Source organism: Rhinopithecus bieti, unplaced genomic scaffold (genome assembly GCF_001698545.2).
Source record: "Rhinopithecus bieti isolate Rb0 unplaced genomic scaffold, ASM169854v2 scaffold_75173, whole genome shotgun sequence".
NCBI lineage: Eukaryota > Metazoa > Chordata > Mammalia > Primates > Cercopithecidae > Rhinopithecus > Rhinopithecus bieti.
Window position 1 is genome coordinate 1,096,373 of NW_016828776.1, and position 12,969 is coordinate 1,109,341.

The window sequence follows — 12,969 nt, forward strand, 5'->3', positions numbered from 1 at the left end:
TTTATCTATCTTATTTTTTGGAGGTGGCAGTAGAGGATTTCATTTTCTGGTCACTGCCTCCAAATTTGTGTCAAATAATGATCTTTGACTCTGGTCCCTTGCTTTACCACTTTAGTTTTTGGGCTCTGGGCTCTCCATATCTCCTTTTGTATCAGTTTAATAGCTTCCTGTCACTAGCTCTACTTCTGCAAGTGATGAGGCTTGACCTGTGTTGCTGCGCCTCCCCCAGGATTTACTCCTTGTGAATGAATGATCTGAATGACTTAAAGGCAGTGAGTTGGGGAGGCACTTGGATGAGCCTGGAGTTCAGTCTTCAACAGTTCAATCTCCTCCCTAGTATTTCCAGCACTTCAGTCAGCACACTAAATTCAAATTGTAACAAGTAATGTGGTGCTAAATTCAGCTAACATGTATATGATTATCTTAACTTTACTGGTTCTAGATCCCTGGCTACCAAGGCTGTTCCTTAGTTTGTATATGTGTGAATTGCATAAAGACAAGTGGGGGCTGAACTTCAGTTCTTCCTCTACTCACCAGCGCTTGAACCACAGCAAGCATGACTTTGTGAAATGTGTCTATACAGAGGAGAGGACCTTTTTGAGTTTACACTATAACAAATTTATTTGCACATTGCTGGCTATGGCTGTATCACCTGTAGGTAAAAAAACATCTTTTAATAAAGCTGTCTACTTTTTCTAGTTGGTTTTCACTTCAACTAGTTAGAATGTAGTTTGTTGTTTTGTTGTAGGAACTTCTCAAGGCCATAAGAAATCTAATATACAAACACATGGGCAGTTTTCTGCAGAATACTGTGAGGATCCAGTCTTAGTATACACATTCCAAGAACTGATGAGGCTTGTATTAACTAACTAGCTAGCTGCACTTTAATATTAACTGCTGATTTTTCAGGTTAGGATGGAGGGATCTCATTGTTCCCATTCTTGCCTTTACTTAGCTAACTTCACATTTCAACAATCTACTTCTGATACAGGTGTTTACATTAGGCCAGAGTTCTTGGTTTCAAACTTTTTGATATATACCCTTGTTTTATTAGAGAGCCTGAATCATATGGAGGAGAGTAAAGGAATCCAAAAGCAGTGCTGGGTCTGGGACCTATATTGGAAAAGTGTTCTGCATCTATCTAAGTTTGTCAACACATTCATTGAGGTGAAACCTGAGAGTGCTGCATGCTTCTTAATGGGAGGTCTTCTTGCATGTTCTGTGGCCTCTATTGCTTGCTTTTATGCTTTTATCTTCAAATGAATGACAAATTTGGCTTTACATCAGGCTAGCTTTTGTACATCAAAATTTCTAGTTAATTTCTCTGGATAACAAGCGTTAGAGAAAAGCTGTACGTGGATAAAATATAGTGGATTTTTTTTTCTTCATTGGTTTACTATCTCGGGATGTTTTAGTAATACATGCAGATCTTAAAACAAAATGCTGATTATTCTCTTTAAAACTGTTTATATTTGGATTTACTTTTCTATCACATCATAATTTTCTGAAAATGAAAAAAATGTTTGTATATTAACTTGAAAATGTTTATTTGCAAAAAGGTTTTCTGCTGATTTACAGGAAAAAAAAAAGCTAATAACACAGAATAAAAAAACAAAAGACAAATAGTAATTCAGGAATAAATGGGGAAAATTATGTAGAGGAGGATAAGGAAAGGAAAAAACAAGGGTTAGGAGCTGGAAAGCTAGGCCTCCCGGTACATAGGAGGACCTGTCATTTCTCTCATTCGCAAGTGAAGTCCTAATGTGGGGGAGGGAGGGAATGTTTAGGGTAAAGGGTGAAGTAACTTTTGTAAGACAACAGAAATGGGAAATACTTACTCTAGCATTCAAACCCCAGTTTGTCTTGTTCAAAATCTATAGGTTTACCACTATTGTTGTGAATATCTTGTTTGAGGAAATAATTATTAGCAGTTACACATAAATTACTCCTGATACAAAGGTGATCAATTCATCCCAGATTGTCGGGGACAGACCTGGTTTTAAAACTAAAAATTCTTCATCCCAGGAAGCCCCACCACACTCCACCACCCCCTTAGTCCTGAGTAAACTGGGATTGTTGGGTCACCCTATCTGATATCCTCCTAGCCATGATTAGGATGGAAATTTAAGAAAATTTTATATACTGGTCTTCAAATGGCAAAGTAAGGTGGGATGGATACTTTTTCTACAAAACTACATGATATCATTATTATACCTCATAATTAGACCTTGCATTGTAAAGATTGTCAACTGTTTCTTTTTCTCTCTCTTCTTTCTCTTTTTTTTTTTCTTTCTTGAGATAGGATCTCTGTCTGTCACTCAGGGTGGAGTGCAGTGGCCTGATCATGGTTCACTATAACCTTGCCCTCCTGGGCTCAAGCCATCCTCCCACCGTAGCCTCCCACGTAGCTGGGATACAGGCACATGCCATCACACCCAGTTAATTTTTAATTTTTTTGTAGAAACAGAGTTTTACTATGTTGCTCTGGCTGGTCTCGAACTCCTAGGCTCAAGTGATCCTCCGACTTCAGCCTCTCAAAGCACTGGGCTCTGCACCTGGCTCGGACTGTCTACTCTCTAAGATCCACTGTAGCTGTAGATTTAGTAGCATTCTTCCTACTCCTGTTAAGAGATTGTTTATATGTTGTTAATAGATTGTGTATATTTTTAGCCAATCATCATTTAAGCATTTCTTTCTTGTGAAATTTGGCATATTTTGAGTCATTTGGGTTAAGGGCAGTTTATATATCATATATATATATACATACACACACACATATATATGAATATATGTACGTGTATATATGTATGTATATATTCATAGTACATAGTTGTTAATAGGCCTTGATAGAAGCCATTAATGTCTTATGGAGTCTCAGCATTAATTCTGTAGCTTAAATAGGATAAAAATTAATTCCTTATGGAGCAGTAGGAAATGAGCGTTCCAGGTCAGCAAGAGGCGCCCCTCCCTGCTGCCATACAGATTCCTTTTGTTTGGTATCTGGAACATCTCTTAAGATATTTCACTCAGCTGTGGTCAAAACTGGTTTGCTGCCAACTGCAAAACAGAAAGTATAGAGAGGGCACACCCAGGTTTTAAGACCCAGTCCTAAAAGTGGCAGAAATAATTCCTGCTCTCATTCCTTTAGAGAGAACATAGATACATAGCTAAACCTAACTGCAAGGTTAGGGTTGCAGAGAAATGGTACTAGCCACATACTCAGGACAATTGGGAAAATTAATTTGGAGAAGAGTCTCTTACTCCAGGCATTATTTAAATCTAAGTACTCTCTAAATGTTCTTTATGAAATACAGAAAAATTACTGCCTCTCTAAACAACTTCTAAAGTTTTATCCTTTCTTTGGGGATGGGGGTAGTTGTACTTCCTGTTGTCATCTGGAGGTTTATTTTGCAATCATTAAAACCAAACTCATGTTAAAAATTCTGTAAGATATGATATAATCATAAAACAATTGCCTCCTTTGAGAGTTCCCAGCCAGGTAGTTACAGAATTTGACTGGAATCCTTAAATTGATGAGTGTTCCGAAAAATGTCAGGATTCCAAAGTGTATTTCAGCATATTAATTATCTACATCAAATGAAGATGGAAAATATTATGTCAAAAAAGAGTCCAGAAGATCAAGAGGTAAATACAAAAACAAAATTAGAAGACCCTTGATGGGAAACTAAAGAAACAGATACAGAAAGTGCCAGAAACTTCTAGACTGTCAGTATTGGGATATAGGGTCCATGTAGGGTTTCCATATTGAGAAAGATTTGGATCAAGTTGATGAAAAGAACTGGGCATTAGGATGTTCATTTTAGTTGATTTTAGCCTAAATTCACACTATATTGCAATAAAAATGTAAAATAGTTTTTATCATATTAGTGCATATTGAAGTAACTTTTCATCTTCCTTTTAAAGCTGTTGTATATCTGTGCATATCATATATATTATATATATATCTTCTACTATCTGTGTGTGTATTTGTCCCATTGTGACCATGGAGTAGCAAAGTCGTGGGCACCAGTAAAAGCTTTGTTGCCATCCCTGGGAAAAATCATTTAGATTTACACCAAGTCATTTTCTCCCTCCATATTCTACATTGACCATTTTGTTGTTAACAATTTTACATCCTGAGCATTTAATTTTGATTTTTTATGTGTACAACAACCATTTAAGCTGAATAGCATGAGAATTCTTTTTAATTTTATTAAATCTGACTTGTGTAAAGAGACCAGTGGCTGAAGATGATTTGCACATACTAATAGATTATTCGCTATAGCAAATGTTGCTTTATATTGCCACTCCAGCAGCTGTGGTTTCCAGTATAGTTATTACTAGCTACAATATCACCAGTTTTTTTTTTTTTAATTATCAAAAGAAGTTCATGCTATTGACTCATTTACTCCCATATTTATTATTCTTATTGAAAATCACTAGACCTAATTTTATTGGTTTCCTTCCTGATTGAAAACATTTGAACCTAGAAAGTGCAGTATTTCTTAAGACATTTGTAACTATTCATCATGGATATTAAAATTACAATCATGCTGTATTGTGTCAGCAATGATTTTTTTAAAAAACATCTTTACACATATGCTAAGCGGATGACCAATGCTATCCAGGTTTGAAGACGCTGAATGTTCTTATAAGTGGTATTTGAAATTTTGATGTGTATTGCATTCATTACTGAATATCAAGAATACTTTTTTTTTTTTGCTAGTATTATGGAGTAAATTTAAAATGGGGTCTTTTGTAGAAGTACTCATCCTGTTTAGAATGATATAACAGATGCTGAATGTTCACATATCAAACAAAATGCCAGCTTTCTGTAGAAAAGAGGTGTCAAAAAGTTTCTTTGTACCTTTAACGCATGTGATTATGTAGTACAAAATGCAGAGTTTGTAAAATTTCTTGAATATACAGGCAAAAAAATGAATAATTCAAAACAACTCAAAAGTTCTACATTCTATTGTCCCTTTATAACGCAGGCAGAAGATAGCAGTGCGCTCCCAATAGAGCTGAATTTGCACAAGTTACACCTCTGAAAAATGCCAGATGGTCTATGGTCTACTTTTGAGAGCTGTCACATATGTAAAGATTTGAAAAAAGAAAGACAGCTGAATGAGAGCAGTGGATCATTAAAGGGAGAGCGAGGGTCCCTAGGCATCACTTGTGTTTTAAGAAGCATTGTGTCGTTTCCATATTAGCGTGTTTTTTTTTTTTTAAAGCCATACACAACTTTGACACAATAAGGAAGGAAATCTGTTTAAAGCCAAGTTGTTGTGGTTTAATCAGTCAGGCGTTTTTGTTCTTTATTTGAAAATAAAATCATGTTTCCTACTTGGTTTTAACTGCAATTTTACCATAAGATTCAAGTCGTATCCATAAATAATTATCAATAAAGTTAAATTTAATTTCTATTGAGATAGCTAATGTATTTAAGGCTTATCCAGTTTTGATTTGACTTACATAATACACACATCTGGCAAAATCATTCAACTAAGAAATATTTTAATGTTAGAAAAACTGGTGTAAAGGGATAATGCTTGGTTATCTGATCATAATCCAAACTATAGTGAAAACAATTAGGTGACAGTGAAACAAAAATAATGTACTGTTATTTATCTGCCAACAGAAATGGATATCATTTTGAAGATTGAAATGTAGATAAATCATTAAGCATGCGTGAGAATGTCACTCCAGCCATACCTAGTAATTTGCACATAGTCAATTTTGATAGCAGAAAAAGGTCAAATATATCAATTTTAGAATTTGGTAACCAGGATACAAGTGTCTTTTACCACTCTTATTTTATTTATGAAAATATTTATTGCATAGTAATTCTAAATTTATTTTGAATTATGAAATATGACAGGACGTTTTTGATTGACAAGGAGTCTCTCCAGCTTTGGTCAATGCCATTTCAACTCAATCAAGCTCTCAGATTGCTTGAAATACTCTTTCCAGAGGAAAAAGTGGCCGAAAACATTCCATTTATTTGGTGAGATTACTGGAAAGTGCTCTGAAAATAACACCAAATTAGGTTTAACTGTCTTTTTTGGCATCTTTTTAAATACATATGCATAACTAGCTTTATGTTCAATAGCAGTCATTAGCATGTCATTCTAGTAGATACAAGAAGTTACAGAAGCAGCAAATTCATCTCTAAATCAAACCATTGCACACTCATAAGAAATAGATCTCCTTTTACAGATGCTGTGTAGATTTTAGTTATGAAAAGGGCATTATATAACTGCTAAACAGATGTTTACTTTTAGACTATTATTCCTCTTTATCAGTAAAGAACTGAAAAACTATAACAGGATGTCCTATATGTAGTTTTTATACATCAGATATTAATGTCAATAAACTTGGTATGAAAAGTATGCGTTTAAGTAAAAAAAATCCATCATTTTGTTCCTTAAAATATGCTAATAAATGAGGTAGAATATTTTTGACATGTTAAGGGGTGTTTTTTCTTCACAATACATAGGATGTGATGAAAAAGAAATTGATATACAATTGGCTTACTAAAGGATTTACTCTAGGATGCAAACTGTCCTTTTTTTTTCTGTAAAAATGCTTCAAGTCTTATGTAAGACCCCAACGAGTATAAGTCCTCTCTTAGCACATTTACTCAACGCAATGCTGTAAATAACCTGTTACATCCTTACAGATGCAATACTTTTCCAAGTGGAATAGTTTCCTCATAGTTCCTTTGTAATTTACATTTCCATAATTGCTCACTAATCCATAACAGAACAAAAGACCTAATTAAAACAGTGAGTTTTAGATTTTTAAATTCCAGGAAAGTATAGCACAGTACAATTTTCACGTGAAATAATTTTTGTTGTTGCTCGTGTTTTTTTCTGAAAAGCTGTGATATATAACTTTGCTTAAAATTATATAATGAAGGTAAATGATGATTTTAATACTTAATCAATGTTAAACAGATAACTTTTGGGGGGCGGCATCAGGGCCTTTTCTAGCTGCCAAAAATCTTGGCTAATTTAAATAGAAAAATAAATGTTATTACAGCACATAGGTTAAATCCCCAGAGTTATACAGACCAAAGGATCATGTTCCATCCACTTCAGTAGGGGCTTTTCTATTGAAAACCTCCACTGCTGTAGCACTAGCCACTCTTTGCTAGGAGGTGGACACCATAAGCTTTTTCCCTCACTGGGCTAAATCAACAAAATACCTCCTTCACTCCGTGTGTTGAGAGGTCTCCGCCACCCTGGTGTGGCTAACCAGCTTGCACTCGATTCACTTCCAAATGCAAGCCATACTTCTGTTGGCAGAACGTAGGTCACTCCTTGTCCTTAGCTCCAGGTAGCCTAGGGATGTTGTAGAGGAATTTAACGTAACTCCATGGAGTTGTGACCAGAAATGCTCGGACAACACAACACAATAGGGTGAATATTCACATTTTGTTTTATGATTTCATTATGTCTAAAAAATCGTATTTGTTTGTGGGGGGCCTTATGTCCTATTTAAAACAGTCTCCTCTATTTGCTCCTTTAAATAAAAAATCAGGTTTTTTTATATACTGGTGGCATTTAATAATTTGGAATTTACATATACTAATTATATTAAGCATATAGAAGATATAACAGTGATACCCAAATATTAATTGTATAAACACTTAATATTTATATAATTAATCATGTTTTATTTATATATTGTTATATATTGATATAAATATATAATCAACATAATTAATTATTTAGATTATATTTGATTAAAACATTAATATTTATATTGATATAATTATATTAATTTATATAAGATAATTATGCATGTTAATTATATTGTACCCAAATATGTAGGTGTGTGCATGTCTACGTTATATTAATATATGAGTCCCATATTTGGGGCTTAATAATTTCATAAGCTTCATTGGCTTGTATGTCTAAGCCTGGTCCAATGCTGTACTGCTTTAGGTACTGTGATAGAAATGGCTCATACATCAAATCCTACAACCCTCTTTTTCTTCTTAAAATTTCCTTGGTCCTTCTTGATTACTCTTCCATAATACATTTTTGGATCAGTTTGTCAAGTTCCATAAACAAGCCTGTTGGAAATGTTATGGAAATGGCATTAAATAATAAATCGGGGAGAATTAACATAATTAACATATTTATACTCTCTCCACTTATTTGGGTTTCTTCTATGCATTTCAGTAGTGTTTTGTAATTTTTGCCATAAAACCTCTGTCCCTTTTTTTCTAGTTTAATTCCAAGATACGTATAGCGTCTTTTGTTTGTTTGTTGGCTTGTTCTTTTCTTTTTTTGTTATTGTGAAGAGTTGTTTTTCTTGTATATTTTTAAATTGGTTTTACTGTCTGCTTACAGGAGCATTGTTGATTTTATATGGTTGTGTATCAATCTTGCTACATTTTTAGACTTTCAGTATTTATAGTCTTAAACTTAGATTATGTGTATACTATATATTTGAATGTTCCCCAGAACATTAAACTCTGTACACATCTCAAAAATTTTGTATACTCCTGTCTAGAAGTCAGACCTATTAAATTTCTTTGTCTTGTTTATTGCTTGTACTATGATCTCCTGCATAATGTTACATAAGTCACGTAAGGATGGGCATTTGACGTACTTCTAAAGTCCTGACATTTAATTTTGGTAGATATATTTTATTAAAGAAATTATCTTGTATTCCTAACTTTTCATAACTGGTTTATTTCAAAGTCAAATTAAAGAATAAATATAGAAAAGATTTTCTTCTGCAGGATTCACAATGGGATGTTTTTTAAAACACCGTATTTTCTTTGTATTGTTCAGCTTTGAATACCAGAACTTATCATTTCTTTCCTTTTATTTGAAAAGACAATTGAGTAGTTTGTTATTAGTAGTAGTATTGAAATAACACTGTTGTGTCTATGCACAAAGAGGGCTCAGCACATAGAAAACAATCAGCATTCTCTGAATGAGTCTTAAATTACCTTTTCAGATTTCTAACTTAAATTTTCTTTAAAACCTCCCAAAACAGTATTTCTCTGGTCTATTTTTTATATCCTTGCACAAACCCACTTTTGACAACCCTGTTCCCATTTTCTGTTTTAGTAAATTATACTTTCTCTATGTCTATGTTAGTATTTTTCTTTCTTTTCTTTGTTGCCTCTTCAGTGTATCATGGGTAAAACCCCTAATCTCTGCTACTGAATGTATTTTCATTATTTTAAAATATTAATTTCTTTTCTTTAACTGGCTGACTTTTCCTGTTTTAATTTAGCCCAACCTCAGCGCTTGCCTCAGCGTCAGACTTCAGCACAGGTGCCGAGTGATGAGGAAATAGGCAAGATAAAGAATGGCCACACAGGTCTGAGCAATGGAAATGGAATTCACCATGGGGCCAAACACGGATCTGCAGATAATCGCAAACTTTCAGCACCTGTTTCTCAAAAAATGCATAGAAAAATTCAGTCCAGCTTGTCTGTAAACAGTGATATCAGTAAGAAGAGCAAAGTAAATGCTGTCTTTTCCCAAAAGACAGGCTCTTCACCTGAAGGTAAGTTTGAGATATATGTAGATTTTATTTGACCAGATGTAAAATAATATTTCCTGGTAATTATTTGATCAAGCAAATATAATTGAAGAATCTTGCTTATCCTTCAGACAAACAGGAATTTTGGTAAAATGCAGATTAACTTCCCCAAAGGAAAGCACAAGATAGAAAAGGAAGCAGTGGCAGCTGACATCCTGCTTTTAGATAATCGTCTTCTAGAGTGAATAGTCATTACTTTAAATATAACTGCTATACTTCTTTTTTTAATGCCACATTTAAAAATATAAATACAACATTTTGATGGCATACATGAGTGTATGTGTGTATTTTTATCTCTCCCTGATGCAATATGTTATTCTATAGTTCAGAGATAAGATTACCTGCTTGTATTTTTGTCTTGCAAATCAGTTCTTAAATAGACAAAGCTAAAATGAGAGAAAGATTAGGTAACTTTCATGCTCTTGCCAGGGAATGGGCCAGGTGATTTCTGTTGCTTGACTGACCAGCATCTTCCAGCCGCCGTGTTGGTCAGCACCTCAACCATCTCCACTCCCATCCCATTCCAGCCTCACTGTGGTCTGGTCTTCAGCTTCTCCTTTGGAGGCACCTGGCTGTGTTCTCTGTCCCCCGAGGAACTAGTTATTACCTCTTCAGTTCTATCTCATCCTGCCCTTGGCTGGGTTAAAAACAGATTAAATACTATGAACCTGAGAAAGTTTTTCTTTATTAAACAAATTGCACATGGTGACAGTTAAAACAGACTCCCTTTATATGATTCATTGTATTACATTTAAAAAATAAAAATCTCCTCCCGTATTTAAGGATCTGAATTTCTTTCCATGTATCCATGGTCCTCTGGTTTTCCTCCTTTCCCCTTTTAGCGGTTATTGGATGTCTAAAGTCCTCAATCTGTTATATGTATCTGATATACATATATTTCTCCTTATTCCCTTTTCCTTTCTATTTTGCTATGAAATCTTAAGTAAGAGAAATTCTGTGAAATGCCTCTGTGAAGTTGGTCATGCTTATTCATAGAGACAAATTGAGTTGTAAATAGGAAATTGTATTGAGAATTACCAGTAATGAGTGGGAGAAAGGATATTACATTTTGGCTACAGGTGTCTCAAACTCAACTGAGATAAAGTGTTAGGTTGATCAAATGATATGATAATAAATGGTCTGCATAGTTCCAGGTCAGTGACACTACTTTCCAAACTAATTAGATTGAAAGGGACTTGATTGACACTTTAAAATGAGTTTGACATGTAAGCTGCATGGTCATCTCTGAAGCATAGGTAGGCTGTTAACTAAACTGGCTCTCCAAGGAGTTGGGAAGGCAATGCAATTTTCTTTAGAGGATCTTCGCTTCTAGGTGATTGGGTGAAATAATTGAATGCAATTGAAATCTACTTGTTTTGTACATTTGAATGTACTTATTACGTCCCTAACCTCTTATTTTGCGTTTGATATTTACTTATTTTTGTATTAAAGAATGGTAACATTTGCATATCAATCCTAACTTGAAATAGTTTATGGATTGTTTATAAAATTTTTTATTATTGCTTGCCTTTAATACCATGTCTGAATTTATTTGTAATGTAGCAATGCAGCTTCATAAGTAACATATGAAGGAGGAAGAAAATCATCAGCATATGAATGAGATATAGTTTTACTCTTCCTCTCTCTCCCTTCTCCTTCCTTCTCCCTCTTCCCTCCCGCTTTTTCTTTTTCTTTCTCTTCTCCTCTCATGCTCACATTCACACTTATGGCCTACCACAGAGCTCTGGATAAGGGAAGTCTTTTGTAATCTGTGTAATCTGCTTTTATCACAAAATATGTTTCAGACTGGATTGGGGAAAAGAGGAACATAAAATACAAATTTAAATGTATAAATATATTTTGCAAAGTCTTATCCATATCTTCATTGTAAGACCATAGAATTTAGACAAGTGTAGGTTTGTTTTATTGCGATTGCTTGAGTCTAGATTAAAATTCCATTGTCTATATTTTTCTCAAAGTTCGATGTCTTCATGATTTGTCACTATTTAAGGTTGTGCCCTAAAATTTTGTGTTTCTTCTGACTGTCAGTTTTGAAGTTATGTTTATTCTCTGGCAATGTCCTGTAATAAAAACCAAAACCAAACCAAAACAAAAAATCCACAGAAGTGGTAGATGGCAAATTAAAAGGAAAAACATTCTCAATTCTGCCACCAGCTTGCTGGGGTACTTGAGTTTCTATGGGCCTGCTTTTTCTGTGAAATGAAGGGTTTGGATTAGATAATTTTAAAATTAAGTTTGGTTCCAAGATTCTATGAGTCTCTTTTTACAGCACTTGCTTTACTCTCAGGATAGATCTCTTGCTATATAGAATATGTGATCTCTTGTTGAGGAAACACCTAAAACCTGATGCGCAGAGTGGGGCAGTGGCAGAAATAGTTGTGGTGAACAGAAATAGCACCTGAATTTCAGGAGGCACATATGTCAGAACAGTAGGCCTTGAATAGGCGGCATGATTTATTGTGCAAATAAAAGTGGATGGAAATGATTTTTTATAAAGCAATAAGAATGGGGAGATTTAGTGGCTAGGTATCTTAGTCTATTTGTGCTGCTGTTAACAAAATACCTGAGACTAAAGGTTGGTCAGGTTGGCTCATACCTGTAATCCCAGCACTTTGAAAGGGCCATTGCGGAGGATTGTATGAGACCAGGAGTTCAAGACCAGCCTGGCTACATAGAAAGATCTCATCTCTACAAAAAAGAAAAAAAATCTAGCTGGGCACAGTGGCATGCACCTGTGGTCTTAAGTACTCAGGAGACTGAGGTGGGAGGATCATTTGAGCCCAGGAGTTTGAGATTACAGTGAACTGTGACTGTGCCACTATATTCCAGCCTGGGTGACAGAGTGAGACCCCGTCTCTAAAATAAATAAATAAATAAATAAACACCTGAGACTGAGTATTTGATAAAGATCAGAAGTTTATTTTCTCTCAGTTCTGGAGGCTGGGAAGAGCAAAATCAAGGTGCTGGCAGGTTAGGTTTTCTGGTGATGACCATTCTCTGCTTCTAAGATGATGCCTTGTTGCTGCATCCTTGGAAAGGGAGGAGCGCTGTGTTCTCACATGGCAGAAAGCAGAAGGGCAAGAGATCAAAAACTGCATGAAGCCTCTTTATAATGGCTTTAATCTCATTCTGAGGGAGAAGCCCTCATGGCCAAATCACCTCTTAAAGGATTGACCTGTTAATACCATCACATTGGCCATGACGTTTCAACATCTGAGTTTTGGAGAGGTGACATTCAAACCATAGCACAAGGCTTTTCTCAGTTTTATGGCTGTTCTGCTTCACATTTTTGTTAAATGGTCATCTTCTATGCCTGTTCTTCCAAGGGCAAATGAGCAAACAAGTAGCAAAATAATGTTAACTGAAATTCTCAAA

General features: G+C 34.8%; 1 protein-coding gene across 3 annotated transcripts in view; it reads left to right on the forward strand.

The window, feature by feature from the left end:
- The window catches only part of MDFIC (MyoD family inhibitor domain containing), a 96,324-nt gene that overhangs the window by 52,713 nt on the left and 30,642 nt on the right, over positions 1-12,969 (forward strand). For all 3 annotated transcript variants that reach the window (XM_017864608.1, XM_017864606.1, XM_017864607.1), the window contains exon 4: positions 9,262-9,537. In XM_017864608.1, coding sequence (XP_017720097.1) covers positions 9,262-9,537 — 276 coding nt within the window. The remainder of the gene's footprint in view (positions 1-9,261; positions 9,538-12,969) is intronic.